General features: G+C 38.9%; 1 protein-coding gene across 4 annotated transcripts in view; it reads left to right on the forward strand.

Moving 5' to 3' along the window:
- The first annotated feature begins 4438 nt into the window (after positions 1–4438).
- Positions 4439–27302, forward strand: part of LOC123760615 (tuberin) — a 65171-nt gene continuing 42307 nt past the window's right edge. For all 4 annotated transcript variants that reach the window (XM_045746341.2, XM_045746340.2, XM_045746339.2 and 1 more), the window contains exons 1-9: positions 4439–4594; positions 6783–6998; positions 14025–14212; positions 18850–19047; positions 20864–21038; positions 21164–21355; positions 22493–22634; positions 23064–23215; positions 23317–23489. In XM_045746341.2, the coding sequence (XP_045602297.2) occupies positions 6798–6998; positions 14025–14212; positions 18850–19047; positions 20864–21038; positions 21164–21355; positions 22493–22634; positions 23064–23215; positions 23317–23489 (1421 nt within the window). In that variant the 5' untranslated portion in view covers positions 4439–4594; positions 6783–6797. The remainder of the gene's footprint in view (positions 4595–6782; positions 6999–14024; positions 14213–18849; positions 19048–20863; positions 21039–21163; positions 21356–22492; positions 22635–23063; positions 23216–23316; positions 23490–27302) is intronic.

Consider the following 27302-nt stretch of genomic DNA (forward strand, 5'->3'; position numbering starts at 1 on the left):
AGTACCTTAACCTAAGTACATAAGTACCTTATCTTAAGAACTGGATAGGTACTCGGTACCTAGTTGTGCTTGCGGGGGTTGAGCTCTGGCTATTTGGTCCCGCCTCTCAGCCATCAATCAACTAATGTACAGATTCCTGAGGCTACTGGGCTCTTATCATATCTATATTTGAAACAGTGCATGGAGTCAGCCTCCATCACATCACTGCTTAATGCATTCCACCTGTTAGCTACGCTGACACTGAAAAAGTTCTTTCTAATGACCCTGTGGCTCATCTGGGTACTCAGACTCCACCTGTGTCCCCTTGTTCGTGTACCTCCCGAGTTAAAATGTTTATCCTTATCTACCCTGTCAATTCTTCTGAGAATTTTGTAGGTAGTGATCATGTCTCCTCCTTACTCTTCTGTCTTCCAGTGTCGTGAGGTGCATCTCGTGCAGCCTTTCCTTGTAACTCATGCCTCTTAGTTCTGGGACTAGCCTAGTGGCATACCTCTGAACTTTTTCCAGCTTCACCTTGTGCATGACAGGCACGGGCTCCATGCTGGGGCAGCATACTCAAAAATTGGTCTTACATATCCGGTATAAAAGGTTCTGAATGATTCCTTACACAGGTTCCTGAAGGCTGTTCTGATGTTAGCCAGCCTCGCGTATGCTGCAGATGTAATTCTTTTTTATGTGTGCTTCAGGAGACAGGTTTGGTGTGATATCAACTCCTAGATCTTTCTCTCTGTCCTTTATCTCCTGTTTGGTATCCTGTGTCTGGCCTCCTGTTTCCACTGTCTAGTTTCATTACCTTGCATTTACTCGGGTTGAACATTAGTAGCCATTTGTTGGATCATTCAATCAGTCTGTCTAGGTCATGTTGTAGCGTGTGCGTGTGTAAAAAAAAATAATAACAGTTGATTAATTGACAGCTGAGAGGCGGGCCGAAAGAGCAGAGCCCAACTCCCACAAGCACAACTAGGTGAGTACAACTACTAGTAGATGAATCTAGAGCAGACATCCAGGGGCCGGATTCAGGAAGGTACTTACGAAGGTTTTTCCTCTTAGCTACGAATGTTTTCCTTCTTAGCGCCTTCGTGGCGGCTACGTCGGTATTCAAGTAGCTACACTAAGTGGAAAAACCTTCGTAAGTTCATTCCGGGATCTAAGTGTGGTTTCGACCACTCATAGCTTTACGTAAACTGGATATAACTCAATTTTTCTCTACTACACAACACTGGGATCGATTTTAAGATTTTGGAACAAACAAAAGATTATAAAAATTGTATCTAGTGAAGATGAGTCCTTCGTGTTAGTTATATATGCATTCTCTGCTTGAAACTTAAAGTAAATATGTCTTTTATGATAGTAGAATTAGTTTTATAATAGCAAGATATTATACCCGTAGTTATTAAGTAAATAAACACTGGTGAACATGAAATATGAGAGAAGGTGATGAGCCCTGCCTGATGGGATCATTTACTATCACCAAATGCCCCTGTTCACCTAGTAGTAAGGGTGTACCTTAACTATACATACCCATTTCTAATTTATTTAGTTTGGTTTTATTTTGAAATTAAATCTGGGCGAGACATAAAATAAAAATATGCTGCACAAATGATGTTAGGTAATGAGAAGGGTAAAAATGTCACAAACTTTATTCATTGAATACTAAAGCTATAATTATGACTATATAGACTATTAAAAAAGAGAGGGAAGTAGGTGTCCAAGACCTCTTCCTGTTATACAATTTGGGTGTGGAACAAGTAATTATCAAAAGAAGGCACCATGCCGGGAAGGCTATGTAGCAGTAAGGCAGTGAGGTGAGGCAGCTACTTATTTGAGAAATGCTTATTTTATTTACCTTATAAGCTGAGGCAACTTATTTTATTTGAGGAATACTCAGCTGATTCCTCTACATTTAGCATGGAACAAATTTGTGTCCAAGACCTCTTCCTGTTACACAATTTGGCTGTGTGTAACCAAACTAGAAGTGCTCTACAAATCAAGGGACCCAGAATGTGAATGACCTCCCGAATCATGTCAAAGGCTGTACCTCTCTCAACCAGTTTAAGAGTTAAACCAAGTACTGCCTAATTAACTCCATGTAACCTAACTTACCTCCTAAATGTCAACCCATGTCTTGCTAATTTTTAAACAACGCTGTTCACCAACATGTGCAATTGCTGATTTATGCTAGGTTAACCCCCCTTTTTGTATTTTTTATTCCTTCTTTCAACACAATTTATACCTAATCCCGATTACTATTAAGTTTTAGTCTGTTTTTTCCCCCACACCTTGCCCGAAATGTTATGAGTATTAGTGGCTTTTTTGTGTGTGTACTAGCTCTGTCTATAAATCCAACATTATGTTTGTAAATCAACTGTATGTACTTTTCCTGAATAAAATGTATTTATTATTTATTTTTTAATCAGTAAGTATTAAAAGAAGGCACCAAGCTGGGAAGGCTATGTAGCACCATTGTGTGTAACAATAAACCAATTTTTTTTTTAACAAATAATGCACCTATATGGTAAAACAAATCCTGTCAGCTGTAAAAAATATTGATGCAGTTATTTAAATGAAAAATATAATGAAAGAAATATTACTGGTTTATTTTTATCCTATCTTTTTGTACTGTACAGTATATCCAAGGAAGTGAAAAATTGAGACATAATGCACAATTTAATGAATGATTAGCATGGATTAGCAGTTCAAAAGAAGTATGACTATTACATATCAACATGAGATCTTAATGATCCATGGTCAACATGATTTAATAAGGATAATACAGTACTGAATTTGTAATAATACAAACTATAATTTAAAATCTTTATTACTGATTTTTTGTTATTAAGAAGATTAGGTATACACAGCAATGTACTACTACCCTATTCTATATGGAATATTACACAGTGTAGATAAAAAACTAGCTATAAGTTTATCTAATACTCCCATCTCACAGGATGGTTAGACATACTGTACATGGAATCAAGTTAGAAAATACCAGCCTCAACACAAAAAACAAATCAACTCTGACTAAACAACTCTAAGCAATTTTCACAAGAGGTAAGCACTGAATCATGGAAACATTATATTATAATTACTCTTACCAGTTTCTACCAGACTCCTCTCAAACAATGTATTTTTAAACATGTTTAGGTATACACAGCAATGTGCTGCTTCCCTATTCTGTATAAAGGACCACACAGTGTAGATCAAAAACCAGCTACAAGCTCACCCAACATCCTCACCTCACAGGATGGCCAGTCATACATGGAATTAGGAGAGAACAAAATACTTAATGCTGATCTATTAGCCTCTACTGTCAAAATCTGGGTGCAGCACAAGAATATCTTCCAATATTCCTGAGTGTATGAAGTAATTACAGAGCTCAAAATACCTCATACCATTTGGTATGAAGTCACTGATAACAGGGCAATCACAGATATAGTGTTGGAGAGTATGTTCTCTCAAGTAGGACTGAAAACAGATGTTTTTTTCCACCAAGAGGGCTATAAACCCATGGAACCGCCTACCTTATAAGGTCCTGAATCTAGGTCCTGATTGAGCTTCCACGCTCTCGTCTCGCATCGAGCTCCTCGACTCCGGCGGTCCGTCTAATTACCACAAGCTACACAAGCTTCAGAAAGCTTCCTGGCAATACGTTAGTAATGAATAAATATGATATATTTACTCATTATAATGTTGGTGCTGAACGTACAACACGAAAAAACAATTTTAATCTGAAAAAGTATCTTTTTATAAAGAAATTAGGCGAAAATAAAAAGCTGGTGACGCCAAATCAAGTCGACGATCCAAGCGTTGGTTAGGTTAGGTTAGGTTAAATTAGGTTAGGTTAGGATAGGTTAGGTTAGGTCAGCCTAACCTAACATATCATATTTATTCATTACTAACGTATTGCTAGGAAGCTTTCTGAAGCTTGTGTAGCTTGTGGTAATTAGACGGACCCGGACAAATGGTGGAGGGAATCTTTGACAGACCACTGGGTTCCTGTTCTCCTCGAGTCCACTGAAGTGTTAATGGCTCTCAGGTAAATTCAAGTATTTTGTCTCGATGACTCTCCCTCCCTCCATTAAATCCCGCACTATCTGTTTCTCACTCTCCCTCTCACTCCTTGACACAATATATTCTTCCACGAACAAAGATCACATTCACTCTAAACATCTACCACTTACGGACTACTCATGCCCGTTCCACGTCTTGGGTGGTTTTAATCATAATCATTCAATCAAATAATTCTTGACTATATTCGAAATTGTGACGCGAGACGTGCTCCGTTCATTCACTTGCAGCTCGGAACTGGATAAACACTATTCTAAATCAGTTTCCACAGAATCTAACTTAATACGCTAATATGCGTAGGCCCGGGCCGCAATCATATAAACCCACAATACGTAATAATAGTGACTGACATTAGAGAAATCTCTTGTCAGGAACTACGAAAGCAACGAATCTTAATTCGAAACTTGATATAGTTTACGATCCAGAGTGAACCATCCGGGGCCGGGTGAGTGGCCAAGGTGACGGGTCAGTGCACCACACACACTTGTCCGTCGTTGGACGTGTGCTGCTCGGCTGGTGGTCATAGGTGACTTATTTGTTGGAGTTCTTGATAAGTTGACATATAGATTTGTAATGGAGATACATGCTTAAATCAGGTCTCTACGCTACACGGGCGTGCATAAAATTGTGTTTTAACTTCAGTAATGGGGAATAACATAATTAACAATGAGGACATGAATGTGCTCAAATAATAATGATTCAAAAGATTGTATGCAAGAATGAGTTAAGGACAGGTGTTACATATTAATAGACCATCATTACGCATTGAGATAATTCCAGAATTAAAGCTCTTGGCCCCCCCCCCCCCCCCCACCTCGTTGCAAACTGAAATGACCGATTTTAAATTTGGTATGTAAAAATTTGCCAATCCTTAACTGTAGCCTCTGTTCACCCAACAGTAAAATGGGTACCTGGTTGTTAAACCATTTGGCGGATCGTATTCTGGGAAAACTATGATTAATATTTATATTACCCGGAATACGACCCACCAAATCGTTTAACAACCAGGTACCCATTCACTGCTAGGTGAACAAAGGCTACAGTTAAGGATTGACCCCCAGTAAATCCTCCCCGGCCAGGATACGAACCCAGGACAAAGTGCTGGAAACGCTTTGTCCTTTGTTACTAATTAAATTGCAGCTCTTGACACATAAATACATCCTGCTAGCATGGAAAAAAACTAAAAGTTGACAGATAAATTGATTGCTTCCATGCAGCACTCTTTATTTTAACTCGTATCTCAGGGCCACTATAGCTAAATGGTTCATTTAATTACCCAAAGCTTCCTAGCATTATGAAAGTAATGAACTGAGGTATATTTACTCACTATAATGTTGCTGAAAGTAGAACATGGAAAAAAAAATTTACTGACATATAATTTTCTTATGAAATTAAATGAAACTGACAGGTAATGCCACAGGAAGTAGCTGCTCAAAGCAACAATGTTGTGGCTTGGGTAATTAGATGGATCCAATTTTGTTATAAAATTATTTGAGTAAGTTTTTTTCACGTTCTACATTTAGCATCAACATTATAGCGCATAAATATATCATAGTTCTTTACATGGGTAATGCTAGTAAACTTTGGGTAGCTTTGGGTAACTACAGACCCCAGCTAAACCACAATCCCAGGCAGGGCAAGACATACAGTATGGGAAAGTCTCCTTACACCCATTGCCTCTGTTCACCTAACAGTGATTAGGCACCTGGGCGTTAGTACTGTTGTGGGTCACACTTGGGAAGTGGTCAAATGCTGCATATATCAGGAGGTACTGTACATTCTAATTTCCCACAAACGCCGCAAGGCTTAGCATGAGTAAAATAGCCGGAAGGCTATACATGAAATATGCTGTAAAGCAAAGAAACTAAGAGCCACAAGGCAAAGAGTAGGCCGGAAAGTTAGTCCAAAAAAGGGTTCACTACCAAACTACTGCAAGAGGTGATTCTTTTTAACCTGTATTTTTGTACTTCCTGGATGCAAATTAACAGTATGGAGAAAAAAATAAATTTTTTTCCCAGAATATTTTTGTGCACCACTGGGTTTTGAGCTACTGTATTAACAGGTGTGCAGCCCAGGGGTTAAAGAAATTGGGACGATATAAAATATTTAGGTGATACTCGATTATATATTGAGTATTTAAAATTTGCAATCACAGCAAAAATGTGCATTTTTATACCCAGGCACAGATACTGTAGGCAAAAGTTTGTAGTTGTTACCATGGCACTTTTTACAATTTGTATATGGCAATTTAAATTTTGTCTGAACACATTGCATTCCCATCTATACTGTTCTAAATTTGTTACTTTAAATTGATTGGTGGACTTGTTTCCAATCATTATACTGTAGAATACTATTTTCAGTTTTAAATGCAAACTTGTTTGAAGTCGGCCACAAATGTAATTTTGGGGGGGTCCTGTATTCTCATTCTGAATAAATGGGTTAGCATTTGAGAAAAATGGTTATTTAATTTTCCTGTTGTATTTTGGTAATTCTTTTTATATAGCTAAAAAGTTTATCAGGCATGCTTTTTTTTCCTCTTTATCAATGATACATCTCTAATAATCAAGATACTGTACTTTATTCATAACCTGATTGCTTGTTTGGTTCATAAAATTTATAAATATATACTGAAGTAATTTTTAAATAATTTCACCAATATTTACAATAATAGCAATTTCACTGTTTAATAAAAAATACTTGCCAATTTTTTTCAGTTCAATGAAGTCAGTATGAGTCGAGGCAACAGAAAGAGCTTTCCCGACCGATTAAAGAGATGGTTAAAATTAGACTCTGGAAATGTGTTACCTGATCAAAGAATTTCTTTGACAGAAGAACTTAGTTGTGAACTTGGTGTAGAATCCCCCACACCTACTAGAATGAAAGCCATCAAAGAACTCGATGAATTACTGTCAGTGAAGATTCTGGAGGAGGTGAGTATATTGGTCTTAATTTGAAGTGGCAAAGTTTATTTTTAATTACAGGTATAGAATTGTTAAACAGAGAAGATGGAAATGGGCGATTTGTCCAGCAGGCATCTGGATAGCGTTATTAAAAAAAAAAGAATAGCTAGGTTACATCGGTTCCTATATTATGTAAATGTTGCAGCAACTTATGCCAAGGTACAATACAGTGTATTTATAAAAGTTTGACATTAAAAGTGTTTTAAAAATTAGCTTGGTTGCTAGTTTTTATCATTTTAAAAGGTAAATGAGAAATATTCATGCACACAAATGCCATGGAATTTTCAACAGGCCCTTTGGAATCTGTTGCCTTCTTTAAATTAATATAATTTTAAAGTATGTTGAATATGAACAATTGTAGGTTTCGAAAGACTGTTCATTACATATAACCCATGTGGTATTTGCTGGCAGTGGAGGATTTTTTACATTTATTACTTAACAGTAAGTCATACTACTATTGTCTATATCCCAATATAAAATGAACAATAACTGGTAAAACTTGTACAGTGGACCCTCCAAACAGTTTTGTAGTTGAGCTGGATTTGCAAGCATGTACTTGCCTAATTGTGCTTGTGGGGGTTGAGCTTTGGCTCTTTAGTCCTGTCTCTCGACTGTCAATCAACCAGTGTATTGACTCTTGAGCCTATTGGGCTCTATTATATCTACATGTGTTTCCATATATGTGCCTGTCTTTTATTGGTTATCACCAAATTTTCTAGGTTTTATTGCACCTCACTAGTTTCATAAGCTAGGTGCATAGTGCTGTTCTTGAATCATCATACATCAAAATTAGTTATGGCTGTGGAGAGAAGGAACCCAACTAAAAAATGACCGAAGTGGCCAGCCATTTTACATATCTGGGATGTATGTGTAAAAATTTGTTATGGTCGGTTATGAGTTGGGTCAGAGTAAGTAACTGTTGGAATTAAAGCTCTTGTTAGCCCACCCCCACACCTACCCACTAAAGAAAAAACAGGATACAAATGGAGCAAAAGGTCTGCATGAAGACATGGTGATGCCAATTATGCATGGTTGTGAGACAGGTATGAATATGGAAAGTAAATTAATGAAAATGAGAAATCTGGAGTGAAAATATTGAAATGAGCATACAAAAATGGTTTGGACCGTGTTGAATAAATGGATGATGGTAGACATGAAAAGAGCAAGTAAATTTAAGGGTAGGAAAAGGCAAGCTAACATGGAGTGTAAGACAGCATTAGGTACGGTAAAGGATATGGTAGAGTGGAAGCAGTTTATAAGGAGTGAATATATAGTACTACTGTACTGTATTTCTATCATATGTGAATTAACATTTTAATTGCTCTATATACTGTATGTAGCTTTTTAATGTGGTTGTGATGTGGATAATTTGAATAGATTGTCTAATTTCCCTTCTAACAGAGTATTGAGCACATTATGATACAGTAGTAGTAGGTGTCCATAAGTCTTGGGAGACTATGGAGTTGCACTCTGGTTGTCGGTCTGGAGTGGCCTCTTAAGGGTGCAAAGCCAGGGTAGGTTAATACAGAGGAGCTGTTGTATCAAATATATACTGTATTTGATATAACAATGGTTACAGTAGTTTGATGTGTGGCACGGTCATAAGGGAAGGCTGTAAAGTACAGGTGGTGGCTCAGACCATGGCTGGTGGCAGGGTCTGTAAGGTGCAGCTATAGACCATCAGTCTGAGACTGCTAGGTTAAGGCAGGTTAGTGATACTACTACTGGCTGTTCTGTGGTAATGATCTGATGCTATGGTCAGGTGGTATGTAATTGTCCTCCGGCTCAGCTCGGACCAATCCTGCTTGTTAGTTAGCAGTTAAGGGCAAACTGCTTGGTTCTTGGAATTGTGTAGACATTTGTGTAGTTCTAACCACAGAGGGCATTGGGTGCTTTGTTAGTGTCATACTCAAACGAATAGAATTCCAGCATTCCTGCTTGCTGAGGATCTTTCTCAGTGGGAGCATACCAAGTCTGTTCTGCTGGACTGATCTGGTCACCTTATAGTGTAGCACAGCAATATTCTAAAGTTCAATGAGCCTTGGAGGTGTAATACGTATTGGGCATCAGTCTTTATCAGGTTATAAGGGCAAGATAGCAAAACTGCTAAATCTGAGATTTGTCATCCATAACTGACAGTTGATATGCTCTGAAGTAAAGCCAGGCTGTTAAAACCAAACCACTGACAGATAGCCCTGCTAGTCTAAAATCTCCATAATCTGCATCAACCAACTTGGTCCTATTTGGGCTGCTGAAGCCAGTAGCTTGAATACTTTTAAAACTAAAGCTGCCATCATCTGCAACTGTGATACAATGCTTTCTAAAATTTTTCACCTTGAACATTGTGCACTTGATGCAGTCACTTGCCAACCACAAGATTTTCATACTAAGTGTGGCAAGTTTAAAGTTTGTGAGAATAGTGATTGGTACTGATGTTAACATAAGCCTGGAAGTTTACTTGGTTCTTGAACATTTAGTTGCCAGGTGCTATCTTATCCGATATAAAGGTATATTTGCTATCCAGTTGGTAAATAGCAATGCAGAGACTACATAAAATACTGTACTTGGACACTGTTACCTAGATTACTCTTATGCCCCCCCCCCCCACCTTTTATGCATTACCCAGCAAGTAAAATGTGACTGCCTGATATACAAATTCAGTGATATAAATTTGTCTGCTTGTCTTACATAGGTATATATATTGTATCCTAGAAATTGTGCAGTCTCTATGATGTGGATTATTCTTGAATACCCATCAAGGGTGATATTATCTAAACTGTAAAGATTGCTGTAGCATGATGGGAAAGGGGGGGGGGGCATTATTTCATATCTTTTAGTCATTGTAAAATCAGTTGCTTTATCCAGTGTTGCATTCCATCTATGCCTTGGGACTTGCATAAGGTAATAAATTGACTTTTGTATGTAGATAGTTGCAAATAAACTATTGAAAACAATTTGAGACCCTTAATGCCTGTTGCAATTCGGATTGTTAAACATCTATTTAATTGTATTCTACTAATGATCAGTTAGAAATAGTGCTAGTTACTGTGTAACAGTCCTTCATCTACAATGATTCATTTAGACAAGTCCATGAACAGCTAAGAAGGCATCAGTGTCAATCATTTAACTTCCCTCAAGGTTTAAGATGGGTGTAAGGCTTCAAACTCTGGATTGGCTATTGCCAGGCTATTGTTTTCTTGATTATACATAGATGCAAGATGACCATGATTTAAAATTTTCATGGTTTCTTTAGAGTTGAAGTGGTCTGTAGTTTAATATCTGCACGTTAAATTCATAAAGGCAAGTTTCATATCTGGCACTACTACCTACATAAAATCATTTTGAGGGAACTCAAAAGCACTGCAAACTTCACACCTGAAGGTAAGAGAATCGACAACCCTATGAAGTTAGTGTAATGGCACTGCAGGTTTGGAATTGGAATAACTGATTACCTACAGTTCACTAGCAAACATAAGGATTTCTGCTAGAGTTCCCAGGTGTTTTGCTTGTCTTGGACTTTGCCATGTTTGGGACCCCATTTGCATGTGTAGTAACAGTATTTAGTGTTTACTTCATGTGTGGGTATTTATAAGCCTCACTAGTGTGCACTTTGGATTCTATTAATCTCGAACTGCATGTGCTTAAGGCAGCCCTTCCCTAGGTACTTGTAGATGTTGCTCCTACTTTCTTGGTGGGTATGAGTTTGCCATAAAGGCTGGCCTACTTCTCAGTGACTTGCCCATATTGGTGCAAGGAGTTATCTCCTCGTCAAAGCTCCAAGGGTTGGTGTCATTCAGGGGGTTCAATGATTGAGGTGCACTAGGGTTTGTATGCTTGTACACGAAACATGCTGCAGATGCCTTTTGCAGAATTTGAGCTATCTTCAATGTCTGCTCATCTGGCAAACATCCCTAGTGCCTGGTGTCCTGCTTTGGTCCTTCCCTACAGTCCCTGGCAAGCTCGGTGGGCCTTTGGTGTGGATGACTGTTGATTGGCCACCGAACCTGCTCTCGTTGAATTTGAGGAATGTCCATATGTTTTGATAAAAATAAATGTTCATTTGTACAGTCTTTATCTGCTGCCTGTTGAGTGCTTATTACCCTCAAGCATGTGGTCTGCAATGATTGGAATTGCCAATCTCTAGTTTTAACTTGAAGCCTCTGTCTAACTTCTTGGTTTACAATTTTTTTGTTTAATTTTAATTAAATTTGTAACAGGAGGGAGATTTCTCGGTTCTTTGCCATTCTCCTTCTGCTGCGTATCTAAGTCAGTGGACCTGGTTCTTCCCCTTGCTCTGCTGTGTGTGTGTGTGTGTGTGTGTGTGTGTGTGAATCAGGGCTGCTATTAGCTGTAGATGTTGCTTGGCCTTCTCCAGTGATTGCCCCCCCCCCCCCTTCCATGTCTTCACCAGAGATAGTCGAGCTATTGCTCCTATGGGACCTGTTGCTGTCCCTTTTTGGGTAGGGGATGTATTTAGCTCTGATCCTTTGTGTGAAAACACTTCATAATAACTTTTTGGTCCAGGCATCAGGCATGGAACTCTACTTTGCTCTGGGGTTGGGGAGGTGGGTTCCTGGTTGTCTTAACTTGTCCTGGTCTCTAGTTCCCTTAGCAGGTAGTGGTGTTTTTCAGGACAGGTGGAGTTTTACTTGACCTCCATTACTATGTGGTTCCTTGACTGTTGCTATCTGGAGCATACAAAGCAAAGCCCACACAAGAAGCCAGATAGGAAACATGCATGTGAAGCAAAAATTAAAATATAGAAAAGTATACAAAGCAAATGGCCACCGCAGGAACAAGTCTAAGGACAGCTGGCCCTTGGCAAACCCGTCTGCAGGTTGTATAAAAGGCCCAGAATACTGTCCAGTTGAACATCAGCAACAGAACTTGGTAAGGAAGATGGCTGCACACAGCTGAGCTGCCTGATGGTGACATTTGTGCTGAGTTTTGCTATAATTTTGAATGTTTCTTCAAATGTGTCATTTGCAGACTTGTTTGGCAGTTTTAAGGCTAAAGTCTGTTAACCCTCCAGTTGTCTGGAAAGTTTCAATGACTTTCTGGATGCTTACCCAGTGTGGTGGCGCAGCAGTCACTCATTCATTGGCCTCTGGCTTTGTGAGGCAGAGGTTGGGGTGGGTGCCCACATCTTGTGTGGCCAATTAGCATGGAGCAATCTTGGCAAGATAGCTTCAGGGAGTCACTGGAGGGGTTCCCCAGATTTTTTATGGTTATAAAGTATGCTAGTAAGGTAACCATAATATAAAAATTTTTACCTTGACCCAGTACGGGTTCATGACCAGTACACTGAAGAACCTTGGCTCTAAAGGGATCTGCTATAAGGCAGTCCAAATTTTAGAGGTTTTATCAATTTAATGCCTATATGAATCTGAATATTCAAAATTCTTATTGGATTGCTCCTCCAGAAATTTAGTGGTGTATTATACAGATTTTGGAGGTTACAATACAGCATTAATTTTTTTGGAGGCTGCACAACAATTTAAGACCCTTTACTGCATTTGCATGGCATTTCTGATTTACTGAACGTAGTGATACTGTACCTTCATTTACGAATTTAATCGGTTCCTAAAGATGGGGTCGTAACTCAAATTCGTGACTCGAAACTAATATTCCCATAAGAAATAATGTAAATTGAATTAATCCGTTCCATATTCCCAAAAATATTAATTTAAAAATACATTTCATACATATGGTACAAAATGTTTGTGTATTATGTAAGTTATAGCTTGCCTTTATTGATGACTCTTGTTGGCGTATGGATGAGGATGAGTTGGAGGAGGATGCCTGGGAGGATTAGGATGCCTGGGAGGATTAGGATGAGTGGGAGTAGGAGGATGAGTTGTTGTAAGGGACTCCCCTTACAACATCAGGCAGTGATGACTTCTCTGGGGTACTCTTCTACATTTTGCAGGCATACCACTAGGACCTGGTTGTGGCTCACTGCTTGCTTGTCTAAGAATGTCTAAAGACACTAGTTTTTCCCTACATTTTAACACTTGTCTGTAGTGAGACATCACATTGGCATTTGAAAGGTCAAGGTAACAGCCTGCTACAACTTTATCTGGGCGAGTTTTTTCAACAAAACTTTGCAGTTCTTCCCATACTTCACACATTTTCTTAATGAGGAAGAGACATTCATCTACTGCCTCTACTCACAAATATTTTCTTAGGTTGAACCTTACCACTGACTTCCTTGGGACCCATTGTGTGATGTAGTAGTAATCTGTTGAAAAAAAAAAAAGCATCAATGAAATTCTTTACTAAGAATTAAAGATGCAATAGTCATTAAGCGGGCGGCTCTGGTAAACTGAAGCGTAATCCCCAGTGCCTACCAGGAACCACGTGCTTGGTCGACCCATGTGTATCAACAAAGTCGTAAGTAGAGGCAAAAGTCGTAAGTACAGTAGTCTAATTTTCCTGATGAAATTGGGGCAACTTCGCAAAATTCATAAGTAGGGGCATTCGTAAAAGTCGAGGTTCCACTGTACAGTACTTCAAATTAGAACTCTTAGAGCTATCAGAACAGTATCTTAAACAATTTGGTTGCATCTCTAAAGTACATTTGTATTTGGCATTAGTACAACATTGTAGAATTTTGAAGTTGAGTACAAAATGTAATCCATGACTGTTTAACCTGTAAGGAATTGTTAGTGTTGCATGGTATTTGTGCCTTGCTGCTTATGCTTGACTGCTGACTTGGTTTGTGTACTTTCACTAATGCTTGGGTTACTATTCTAATGTGTGCAAGAACTATGAAACTGTTGGTAATACTTGTAAATGTCAACAAAGGGAAGAAGTTGCATATTTACTGTGTGTTGCATCACTAGATGCATCACTAGATCAGTGGTGGTATTACTAGATTGTTTAAAGTGTAGGTTAGACAAGTATGAGTTTGGGTGGATATAAATGAGCTAACTGATGGTGGAGGATAATTGGCATTATGCAGTTTCCTATATTCTTGTGTTTTTGTGTTTTCAGTTTGGAATAGAGAAGGTTTGGTGCCTGGTAAAGGATCTGCTTTCAGAGATGTGTCCAGCTGAGCAACGTCACACCACACTGCAGATGCTCACCACTCTAGTGTCAACTCATGAAAACTTGGGGGTGATGCGTCAGGTGTTCTTCGAATACATATCGAAGAATTATCAACATGAGGAAATTGAACACATGTATGGTATACCTTTTTTGTGTTGGACACAACTTCTTGGCATGAATTAGTCAGGGTATTGCAAACTAGTAACAAATTGGAGGTGTACTCACTGTATCAGAATGTGGAAATGTGATTACATTTTAAATGCTCTAGGAGCTTCTCATTCTGCTCGGAGATTCAATTGTACAGTATAGTACTATAAAGTTAATTGATAATTTTAATTGTGGAGCCATATCAGTTTACTATTTTTTTATTAATAAAATTTTCATTACTGCTTGGATAAATTTTAAATTTCTTTGGTTTATTGCAGTGTTTAACCATTTAATTTATTTAAACTTTCATCCATCATATAGTGCTTCTAAATATTGTGAAACTTTTTATTTTCTCTAGTGATGGAAATTTAATTTTGAATGGATGTCCTATGACATACACAAGTGACCCTTTCCTTGTCCTTCTCATGCTTTTCTTTCTGCCCTCTTTTCTTTGATGTAGGTTTGATAAGGAGAGCTCAAATATTTTCACTTTTTCTGCTCTTCCTTGGTCTCTCTCTCCATCCTTATTCACCACAGCTTACCAGATGCTGCCCACTACTCTTCCTTGCTGTGCCTTCTGTGGCACACCAAAATGTGTTCCTTGGTGGAATACTGGATCTGCTCATGCTGTGTACACACACACACGCACGCACGCACACGCTCGCTTGCAAACACTTGTATTGTTTTGGAATTGGTTTTCTATAAAACCATTGGTACAGCTATAAGAGTTGGCTGCTTATTTCAGCATTACTGTTGACTCCCTTCTGCCCATATTTGCAAGATCCCTAAGATTACAGGGTAAATTTATCCTTCACCTATCCTTCATTGCCATGGTTATTGCAGATCCAGTGTTGGTTGTGAATAAACTGGGATTGCATTTCTCGGCAGCTAGTTAACATGTAACACTAGCGTGACTGAAGATATGATGACTGAACCACAAATCGGAAAATGAAAAGACGATGTTTTGGTCCATCCTGGACTATTATAAAGTAGTTAACCACATGACATGATAAAGTTCCAGAATGGACCGAAACTGTAGTTTCTTCATTTTCTGATGTGTGGTTTGGTTATATCTTCAGCCACAATAATGCGACTCGTTTACATGATACGGTTACATGTCAGAGCAAGCTTGGTTAGGTGGCCTTAAGTGTAAATGGTTTTTCTTGGTAATTTCATCTGACTAAATTAACCGGTGTACTGTGGTGTTATTAAATATGACAAGCCTCCAAAAACTATAGTACAGTATTCCCAAAAAAGTTTTTCTTGTACATGTATTGTTAAAATACATTACCCGATCATGGGGAAACTTAAAAATAAATAGTATGTGACATACTTTGGCCATGATGGAACAAGTCCCAATATTCAGGCACTGAGACACCATTTGCCAGCTGGGTTCTCACTCAATCCTGGTGTGTGGCATGGGTTGCCACAAATATATTTTTATATAATTCAATGTGAATGGATTTTGTTTAGCATTTTGCAGTAATAATTGTGGAGATATGTGGATAAACTAAATATTTAAATGCTAGTGGACTGTATGACATGGGATAAATATAAATCTTTGGCACAATTCCCACAGTAAGGAGTTTTAAGTTAGAATTAAAATAGAACATTAATTTTAATTTAGATTTATATTAAAGGCTAATATAAATTGAATTATGTGAATTATATAAATTCCCTGCACTATCTGAATGGGATTAGTAAATGAATTTTCTTAGCTGTCTAGGTGACTTCTTAAACAGCCTAAACCTTGAATGGTCATCCATAGAAGAGCTGTCTTCTAGGTAGCTGGCCACCTCAAGTCTGGCACAGTAATACAGATTTAAATTCTCCTGCTGGTGAATCAATCATTAATATCAAAACTTAAAAATTTGATTATTCATTAATATTCAACATGCACTATGAGCCTGGGTTCTTTCTTGGGCTTGTGGATTGTTGCTGTCCTTTTTGACCTGAAAAAAGGCTTCAGACACCACCTGGAGATACATATTCTGTCCCAACTTCGTTCTTTTGGCCTTTGTGGTAATCTCCCTCTTCCTCCAAAGCTTCCTCTCATCATTCCTTTAGCGAGGCTTGGTGCCACTCTCTCTGCCTCTTTTCCGCAACACTGAAGGTGTACCCCAAGGTAGTTTTCCGAGCACTACTTTTTCTCTGGTTGCCCTCAATGGTCTTTTTTCCTCCCTTCCTTCTGGCGTCTTCTCCTCTCTGTTGACGATCTTACCTTTTGCTGTCGAGGTGGTGATTTGCCTCCTTCAACGGCGGCTTCAACTTGCGATTGATGCCGTGTCGTCTTGGCTCGCCAATCATGGCTTAAAGTTCTCTGCGACTAAAACTTTTACTCGGAAGCAAGTCGTTCTTCGTTCCTCTTTGTCGCTTTATGATCATCCCCTTGTGTACAAAGATTTTGCTAAGCTTTTGGGGTTACTCTTTGACACTAGTTTGTCTTGGTCACCACATATTTCTTACCTCCGAGTTGAATGCTCAAAGGCCCTTAACCTACTTAAGGTTTTGTCCAATACTACTCGGGGTGTGGATAGGCGCACGCTCCTCTTTCTATTCCTTTCTCGTACTGCCTAAACTCTATTATGGTTGCCCTGCTTACTCGTCTGCTTCTCCTACTCTTTGCCATCTCAATGCTTTGCACCATACTGGGTTGCACCTCAGCTCTGGTGCCTCTCATTTGACTCCTACCCTTAGCTTGTATGTTGACACTGGCTTTGTCTTTCCAGGACCGCCGTGATTGCTACTGTCTTCACTACCTTGCGTAGGTCCTTAAAACACTCCCTCACTTTCGCCTATGTCGTGCTTTGACTTTTACCCCTCCTATAGTTCCTGTTCCCCCTTCACCACCTCCCTGTTTGTCTGATTCTCACCTGCAAAATTCTCTTTCGGTTAGTATTACCAATATTTCTCCTCGTGTTCTGTCCTTGCCCCTGTGAAGGGTGCCCCTTCCTAAATTTTGTAAATCCCTGACCCATATCACTAAAGATTTTACCCCTCCTACTGGTCTGAAATGCCTTTTCCTTGAACACTTTTCACACTTCTGCTCCATTTCCATCTTCACTGATGGATCAAAGTCTGCAAATGGTGTAGGAAACTGTTTTTCCTGACCACACCTGTGTCTCACCTGCCTCAGGAGACTAGCATGTTCACGGCAGAACTTTATGCTATTCTCTCTGCTCTTCGTCTACTGCTTTCTTGTCAATCCTCCTTTGTGGTTGTAACTGACTCTCACAGTGCCTTCATGGCTCTGGAATCCTTTAATCCAGTCCATCTGGTGGTAGTAGATTCAACATTGGCTGTTTATCTCCAGTATATTTAAAATGGTAGTTTTGCTGGGTTCCCAAGGCATATTGGTCTCTCTAAATGAGCGTACGGATGTTGCCGCTAAGGAAGTTATCCGCACTTGTCCCATCTCCCGTAAAGGTATTCCTCATTCCGACTTTTACCCAGTTATTTCCTCCATCTTTGCCCGTTGGCAGGGTTGTTGGTCTTGTTACTGGTAACAAACTGCGTACTCTTAAGAGTAGTGTCCCTGTGGCCTTTCTCCTACCACCGTAACCGGCGGTGGGAAACAGCAAGGTTGAGTTATTGGCCATGCACCCTTAACTCAAGAACACTTAATGGAGTGCCGCCCTGCTTCTTATTGTCCAAACTGCATTGTCCCTCTTAGTCGTGCATAGCCTTGTTCAATGTCTCAACTTCCAGGATGAGCGTGTCTTGCTTTCCGACCGTCCCTCAGTCACTTGTCCCTCGATAGAATTCTTGGTGAATCGGATACTTTTGATGTCGTTTGCCTTGTGTTTCTCATATTGGCATCCTTGGTGATATTTAGCGCCCTATGATTATTCTTCACATTTGATGGTGCTACATGGCCTTCCTAGCTTGGTGCCTTCTTTTGATAATTGCTTAAATAGCTGAATCTCTTCCAGAATGGCAGAATCTCTTCCAGAATACCTTACAAAGTGATCTTTTTCAAGACTACATTAGAAATTTATCTTTTTCCTATAATCTTTTCAAGACCACCTTACATTTCACAAACTTGTTTACATACTACCTACAGGTATTAAAACCAAGGGTGTACGCGAGTGCATTATTTGCAAGCACACAGAACTGAAGAAACGGGAAGGAAAAATGTTTGTACCTGGTGCGTAGAGCGAAGTTGCACTGTACCATGAACTGCTTCATTGATTAATCACTCTTCTGAAGTACTGTGTGTAATAGTGTACGACTGAATAGTGTGTAAAACTGTAAATGTTCAAAATTCACTAAAATTTCAATAAATAATATTGGGACATTTATTGCGCTGCACATTACTCTCACGTGTATTAAGTTCCATGGAACATTATGAATGTTCTACCACATAAATATTGTAAAGGACACAAATAGTGTATTTGACCAAAGAAAAAAATAATGCATTGGAAATACATAGAACGAATAACTGAAAATATATTTGTGGTAACTTACGGTGCTTGAATGGCCCACGCGACCCTCTGGGAGTCCTAAGGAGCAGGATGAATCCTGTGTACCCATGGGAATTAATGTGCTGCTATGTTCATTTATAGCTGTAAAAGGATCTTATATTATACTAATATTCATTTTTTAATTTTGTTTTGTTTTTCAGGTTTAGATTCTTCTGTGCCGTCATAGGCAAAGGAAAGAAAATTGAACACATAGAAGAATCAGTTGGCATGTTTCTCTTAGAATGGCTTCCAGCTGTTTTAGAAATGCCCCAGGCTGTGGATGGTCTAAATCTTGTGAATACTCTAGTAAAGTTCAATTCTGCCTTCCTGGATGAACCAGTGGTTGTGGGTTTTGTCATGTAAGTTCTGTAATTGTTGATTTCATTTTGCTTTTGTATTTGGATGATTGCTTAAAGATGTTATGCAAAATTTTAAAACATAATTACATAAAAAAAATGTACAGCCAGTGGGCACACTATCCAAGAGCAAAGCTGAATCAACATTGAACCAAGGCCAAGCTTGGATATTGTACCCGCTGGGCAGTGGCTCCTTGCTCAAATAAACCTCTTCACAGAATTCTAGGATCCGAACAGCGTGGTTTTTTGTAAGTTGTTCAATGGGACCAATAGTGAGGATTATTTCCAAAGCTGCTGCCATGCCAAGCCATGGTATTGCAGCAGTGTTAGCAGCCAACCTGATCTACTTGTAAACTATTGTACAGTGAATGAAATCTTTTAAGCAGACTTAAATGACATAATTTAGAAATTCAGATATTACAAATTCCTGAACCACATGGCTTGTCCATGCACAAATGAGCTTGCTCAGTGTTGCTAAAATAATACATTGTGTTGGGACAGGCAGCCAATGTAAGTGTTAGGCTTATCTCGGTAATCCAATGGTGGAATTACTGACCATTCCTAGGATGCAACCCCACAAGAAGCTAACTCTTGGGTACCTTTTACGTCTAGGTGAACAGGTGCATTACGTGATAGGAAATGCACCCAACTATTTCTGTCCAACCCAGGGTTTCAGCACAGGATTCTTGATTGTGAGTCGAGAACTAACCCTGATTGTACTGTCGGCAATGGTAAAGTAAATAAAGCAAATAAACCCCCCCCCCCTTTCCCACTTCAAGTAGTAAGGTAATTTCACCACCCCACTGCTAGGTGGCAGCACCAGGAGCTGAAGGGTCAGGCAGTGAACCACTTCATTCTTGAGGAAAATAAAGCAAATTGAAGGGAAGGAAGGGTCTAGAGAGAGCTACCTTGGACCAACCATGAAGAGGCATTATGGTACATAACACTTTGAAAATCTAGTTTACTGTGCATTACCGATCATAAACTTTCAGAGCATCAACCAGGTTGATGTTGTTCACAGGCCACTCGGTGACTGCTTGAAATGTTTACAATCATTTTACATTTTTGCAGTCATTTAAGAACTTTATGGTTATACCCTGTCAATGTTCACAAATGAATTCTCTACAGAAACTTCAGTAACCAAAAAATGTATTTATAATAGCTTATGCATGAGTGATGACTAAGTGTGTTTATGAATAGTAATATACATTTTAGCATCATTGGACTGTGACAGTATTAAACATAGTATCTGGAGAGGGTCCAAGATGGCTGTTGCTATCACACCAGAGAACAAAAGCATGTGTCAGGAGATGAGGAAAGTAGCAGTGTATAATTACCTAGAAAGGGAGATTAGGTTTAAGCGACCTAAAGCCACACAGACCACTTAGTCCTAAACTTCGCATGCAATTTAATCTAGTCAGAGTTCTGACCAGGGAGGATTGCCTAGTCCCCAGTCCTTAACTGTTCCTCCGTTCACATAGCAGCAACTGGGGTACCGGATTGTGAAGATTGAATGGTTGGGTTCCAAGGAAAACTAGTAGGTAAGGAAAACTATGGCTATGGTAAGGGGATGCTCTCAGCCTGCTAACATGAGTTGGAAGTAGTCTGTTCCTTTACCCACGTATGTACGAATACGTTTACATATGTACACATACAATTTTTTGTTTAAATTGTATCTGTAAACTGAACTCTTAAGATAATTGTATTTGTTTGGTACACTGCAGTGTTATTTATGGTAATGTTCATTATTCATTCCATACGCCCTAAATACAGTAGTGTTATTGGCCTTGTTTATACATAATGTTGGTAATTTTGGTAGGCGTGTTGTGAGTCGGCTGCTTCAAGCCAGGGATGAAGAGGAGGCAGTGTTGTGTCTGCAGGTTCTGGAGTCTATTATTGCCTACAGCAGCCTTCCTTCTTCTGCTCTTTCTCATATCATTTATGCTCTCACTAGGCTTGTCAATGTGCCTCAAATCACTAAATTAACATATAAGGTGAGTATACTTATTTTAGTGCTAATAAATATTCCTACAGTTTTCACAAATGTATCTTGAAGAGGTTTAATTCTGAGAATGCAGTTAATAATATTGAATGTTGCAAAGTCTACTGAATCTTTCAGATCTTGATCCAACTGTTTGGGACACACCATGGCAGAAATGGTTTGTATGTTTTGTGCCAGATGATCCATAAAATGAGTGATCCTCATATTGTGCGAGGTGCAATTTTCTTCTTGGCATCAGTTTTATGGGGAAGTAATAGAATTCCTTCACTGGACTGCAGTCCAGCTGTAGTGCTTCCAACGTTTTACCAGGTTAGTTGAACTGTTTTTGTATTGTAATTTTTTCAGCTGAGTATTCAGTCCTGAACAGCTGAACTAGATGGGTGATCTTGGGTCACTAACTCTTATGGTTTTTATCAGAAAAGCATTGTTATTTTTGCTTTGCACTAGGCTGTGGGGTGATGTTAGTGTTTTAAATATCCATAATACAATTTATGTTGGTGATATGGCAGATCTCTCCTAAAGTGAGAATGAAGGTAATTTTAATATGCTCCATTGAAAAATAGTGTAAATACTACACAGTGTGTGTAAAAGCTACGAAGATATGGCATACATTTCAAATATTAACACTTTGGCAGTCAGACCTCTTCGTGCAATACCCACCATAAATGTCAAGGGCTCCTCAAGCCACTTGCTTAATAGCTCAGCAATGTAGAAAGTGGTTTTTAATCACCAAGTTTTCAAAGTTATTCAATTTTTGTTTAATGGTTATTTTGTTTAATGGTTAATTCAGCCATTGGCTTAATACATAGATTTTTTCCTGGACATTTGATGAGCTTAGTGGCCAAAAAAAAACAAACAAAAAAAACTTTCAATTATGAAAGGATTCAGTTTATAATCAGTCAAGACTACCTTGACTTAGGAAATAAGTACTGTATGTAGAGAAGTTTAATGACACCAATGAATACATACAAAAATGAGTAATATAATATTAAAAATGTTAATTTTTCCAGATGTACTTGGCAGAAAAGTGATAAATGCTTTTTGTTTACATCACTGTTGGCAGTGATGTGCAGAACCTGAAAGAGGAAGTTATCAGTGAATATATAGCTTTGGTTGGGGTGTAATGGCTGAAGTCTTTTTTTTTTTTTTTTTTAATTACTCCTTGCACCATAAGTTCTTGCATAAAAGCCTAGCCTAAATTATTACCGGTAATAAATATAAACATTAAGGAATGCCATATCAAGCAGGGTATACTCTTTAGTTTAATAACTATATATATTGAAGAATGTATAGATATAACTACATTTTCAATAACTACACCTTGAAAAATGTAAAACTATACGTTGCTTATAGTAATATTAGTCACACAAGTTTTATTTAGTGCCAGTCTAATGCCATTATATTGTTTGTAATAATATTTTACAAAATTGTGATCTGTTTTGGCAGGTTAGTCAAAACAGCCATATATTAGTGGTGTTTGAGGTCGTATTGAGTATCCAGAAGTTATTGGCTGTGAAGGCAGACGACATGCATTTGTCTTCCTGGAGCCAACTGTTGGGAACCCTGGCCAATGTATTTAGGCATACAGGTAAGACTGCTCCAGAATATCCATAATTTATATTGTATGATCATGCTGGTAGTTTTAGACAATTCAGTTATTCTCTGAAAGGAATAGTTTCATTTGTTCCTTTCCTAGGTGTAATTATTTATGAAAATTTGTCATTGAAGTTTAAATGAATCTATCCAAGTAAAGGGAATACAGGTATCGAGTCATATTGAACAACTTGGAGCACAATGTAAAAGTGTAATTTTACACCGTATTGTACTTGAACTTAATTGAAAACATTACATTTTTCACCCTCTTGAATATTACATTTAGCATAATGGGTATTTAGCAAGTTATTTGTATTTTTTTTTATAATTGGTTTTGGCACTTGCCATTGGTTAATAGCATTACCTAATAGCCAAATTTTAGTTTGTATAGCTTTATAAAAAAAAATTGCATTTTATTTTACAGTTTGTCTGGAAGATGGGGAAGAGAGAGATACTATTATGAATATTCTCTCAAACATTATGGACTACATTGAAGAACTTGTGGATACCGAGAGATATTATGGTTTAATTGAAGAGTTTCATGTATTGGTTACTACGTATGCTCAATATCGACCTGTAAGTTGGGAAATAACAATCGGGCAGTGGCTAATGCAATGTATTAATTTCTTGGTACATATACTGTGGTCCTGTTTTTAAATACTGTATTTTACTTGCAGGTAGACTCGGTCCTCAAAGTGCTGAATTATCAGGCAAAGAACATTCTTCCTGTTGATCCAAACTGGCAGACAAAATTGGGGACACTATTTAGTGTTCATTACCACCAGGGCCAGAGACTCGGAATAAGGATGAAGGCATTGGATATATTGTCGAAGGTTTTCATTCACTACAGGTTATAAATTTTTTTAGACTGTGAGCTTTTCACTGTGATTAAAGCTGCCATAATTTATACCTCATAATTATCTTCATTTATTCACAGTAAAATAATTTGATGTAGGGGTTTGCATAAATGTTGATATATCCTTCATGTGTTAATCTGCACCTCTGGTTAACTAGGTTTAAATGAAACTTAAGAAAATTACACCATTTCTTTGTAGTAGGTATGTGCAGTACTGTACATCTTTATATGGAGAGGGTTTCAGGGGTTCTTCTCCATATGCCCAGCTTGGGGCCAGGACTTGTGAAAGTTAGACTGTGCTTCTGACATTTTGTTTGCACTACCTACTTGAACATTACAGTCCTTTATCCATGTAATGTAATGAAATCCACTTTTTATTCTTTTTTCATTAGAGATAATGATTATTAAATGCAGCCAGATTTCATTTTAAATCATTTTTATTTAGGCATGTAGTTTAAAGTGTAAAAATGTTTCAATGATTACATAAATACATTTTGTATTGAATTTAAGCAGGTGTCGAAGATGTGACGTGGTAGCTGAGGTGTCTTTAGGCCATTGCTCCTCGTGCCTCTCTTGAGGGGACCATGTTCTGGCTCTGGTCCTCGGTAGGCTTAAAACTCCTTAGATTGATTGTTGCCAGTCTAATACATACGCATCAGCCCGGTATAGCTCCAGGGAGCCTCCGGGTCTCGCCCAGAAAATGGCGTTTAATTATATAAAACGCTGGTTTTTTAAAAGGTGCTTTATAGTGAAAGTGTGTGTGTGTGAAACTCGCCAAGGCAGAAGCTCGCCTGCATCATGCACAGTAGGCACATTCACTACGGGTGAAGCGTCCTCTTTAAATAGATATAAGTAACTGTGTGGGGTGTGGTGGCGATACTGAGGGGGAAGCAAAACAGTTGACTTGCATCCTTGTCGATTGGAAACACTTTTACAATGTTTGAAGATCACGATCGCTGTAATCTTTACATATTGGTGCAGCATGGTATGTGATACTTTTTTCCAGAATAGTGTAGGATTGGTAGTTTTTTTATGAATGTCCTTACTAACCCTAGCAATGTTTTGATCCTAGCCTCCAATGTGCTGAATGCTATAACCTCTGTGGATTTTATATGTATGTTCTATAGCGATTCTGAATTGTTACATAATCGTCATATTAGATCCATTCTGCTATGATTATTGTCACCCTTTTTAATGTCAGTTAAGTGTTACCTACTCCTTTTTAGTTCTTTTGGAACTTTGGTTGGCTAGTTTGGGAAGTATTGTTATACTGATTGTTCTTGTTGACCAAGTCCTGATTTCTGCCAGACAATTTTAGTTCCTAATTTAGAAGTCATTCAATTGTGAATGCTGTGCCTCTGTGAGGTGGGGCTAAGTTTATTAGGCCAAACAGGACTCCTACATCAATGTGTACATTTGCATGGAGTACAGTACTCTCAGCAAGGTGTTGGGAAGCCACTGGAAGTCTTCCCCCAAAAATGCTGGGTGTTAATTTACCCAAGGATCACCATCTATTTAGTGGCCATGATGGGGACTGGAAACCGGCGGCTTGTCGAAGGTCTCACACCTTCTACCCCATTTTTTCCGAATTATTTTTCCCAGCTTGACTTTGAACTGCAGAAATGTCATATTATTTATGGTTTTGGTGGTTAGGTGGCTCCATGGTTTTTTAATCCTATGGGTTTATAACTATGGGTGAAAAGCATCTTCTGTTTTGTCCTACATTGACTAGTTTGTTTGAAGTCATTGTTCCTTCTAAAAGTTACATCTGACCTTTTAACCCCTGCACTGCACACCTTTTTTGGTAAAAATTTCATGGTGCAGGTGTTAAGGACACTTTTTTTTTTTTTTAATAAGTGTTGACATCAAAATATTTCCAAACTAGACCATTTTTGTTTCAAATCAGTGATGAAAACATTAAAGAACATTAAAATATGGCCTAATTTAAAAAAAAAAAAACCCTCGGAGCAGCTTAAAGCTCTCTGCACAATTGAGTAGTTTGGTGGTTTGGATCAATATCCTCTAAATTGTCCTTTCTTTCATTTACTTGAAGCAAGTTGCAAGCCTTAGCAAGGAAGAGGAGGCAATAAGTGTTGCTAGCCAAGGAGATATCAAATTGTAGGTCAGGTGCTATAAAATGAAATGGAATTGTTGTGCTAAGCATTCCTACAGGACTTGCCTTCATCTACATTGGATTGAGGTACCAGAGACCAGGAATCTGGTGAGTGTTCATGGTGCATCTTGCAGAGGTTGTATAACCCTCCACAAACATTGCTATAGTCAATCAGCAGGTGTCTGAGGGCTCTGAACTAGAGAGAGAACCTGTGGGCGAAAGAAAATGGTGGGTAATGCTGCCAGAGGTGGAGTTAGGACTCGTTTCTGTGGGTAAAAGTGTGTGGGAGCAGCAGCTAGGATAGGCAGGGCTATAGATGTGTAGAAATATGCAACCTTAACTATTAATATGGACAACCACTTTTAACATTCTGATGGTAGTTTGTGATTGGTTGCTTAGTCCTCTGATAAAACTGTTGGCTGGGAGATGCTCTTCAAAAGGTAGTGGCTGCCCTATATGTAGTAGTAGTTGAGGCTACTCATCACTCAATTTCTCCATGGCTCATCACATGCCATCACTTTGCAGGGTGTAGCTGCTGACACTGCAAACCTACACTTAGTAATATGGAAACAGTTGCTACTACTAGCATCTGAACCAATGTGACTAGATAAAGAGAGTTTTCCACATATTCATGGCATAAAAGAACAGCAGGGCAACACAGCTGGTGATATGGAACTCTGGGAGTGGTGTTGACCTGGGACATGGCAGAGGTTGTGTAATCCTTGCAATAGACATGCTCACTCATTTTCTATCACTAATATCCAATTTTTGTTGGGTCATTATTGGGTCTTGGATAGTCAACATCACTATCAGTCCTGTTCACACAATATCTCGAGTATTGAATCGTCTGCAAGAAATTTTTCTACCACCATACCCCGTGTAAGATGTGTGAAAACGCGAGTTGCCAGAATTCAAGCCGAATGAAAGGCAACAAAAGGGGTAACCCAGACTCCCCATAACAAAACAGCCAGTCCCTAAATCTCGGATTAACCAGGATGTGCCAATACTTGTCCTTGAGGTCCAGGGACACCATCAAAGCCTTTGGCTCCAACAGAAGACGAACATGGGGATAGAGTAGTCATTTGAAAAGAGGGGCAATAAACAAAGTTCAGACAGGGACAAGTCCAGTATGAACCAGAGGGCTGTGTAGTCTCATTTTGGAACTGGAATAGGCGGGGAAACTAACCTGAGGGATGAGATCATTTCGACCACGCCCAGGCAAACCTCGTAGCCTGGTGGATAGCGCGCAGGATTCGTAATTGTGGCGGGGGTTCGATTCCCGCACGAGGCAGAAACAAATGGGCAAAGTTTCTTTCACCCTGAATGCCCCTGTTACCTAGCAGTAAATAGGTACCTGGGAGTTAGTCAGCTGTCACGGGCTGCTTCCTGGGGTGTGTGTGTGTGGTGTGGGAAAAAAAAAAAAATATAGTTAGTAAACAGTTGATTGACAGTTGAGAGGTGGGCCGAAAGAGCAAAGCTCAACCCCCGTAAAAAAAAAAAAAAAAAAAAAAAAAATAGTAAACTCAGATGACCCGACAGAACGCAAGAGAATAGGCCTGCCTTGCTAGCCCTGAAACCCCTGAAGGAGCCACCGCCACCCAACGCCACTGCAGGCTGCAGGAAAAGATTCAAAAGGCCCACAAATCGTGGGACTAGGCTTGAGCAAACAGAGCGAGCCTCCCCCTGATTGCCCC

This window comes from Procambarus clarkii, chromosome 21, assembly GCF_040958095.1.
Source record: "Procambarus clarkii isolate CNS0578487 chromosome 21, FALCON_Pclarkii_2.0, whole genome shotgun sequence".
In the NCBI taxonomy this organism is placed as follows: Eukaryota; Metazoa; Arthropoda; class Malacostraca; order Decapoda; family Cambaridae; genus Procambarus; species Procambarus clarkii.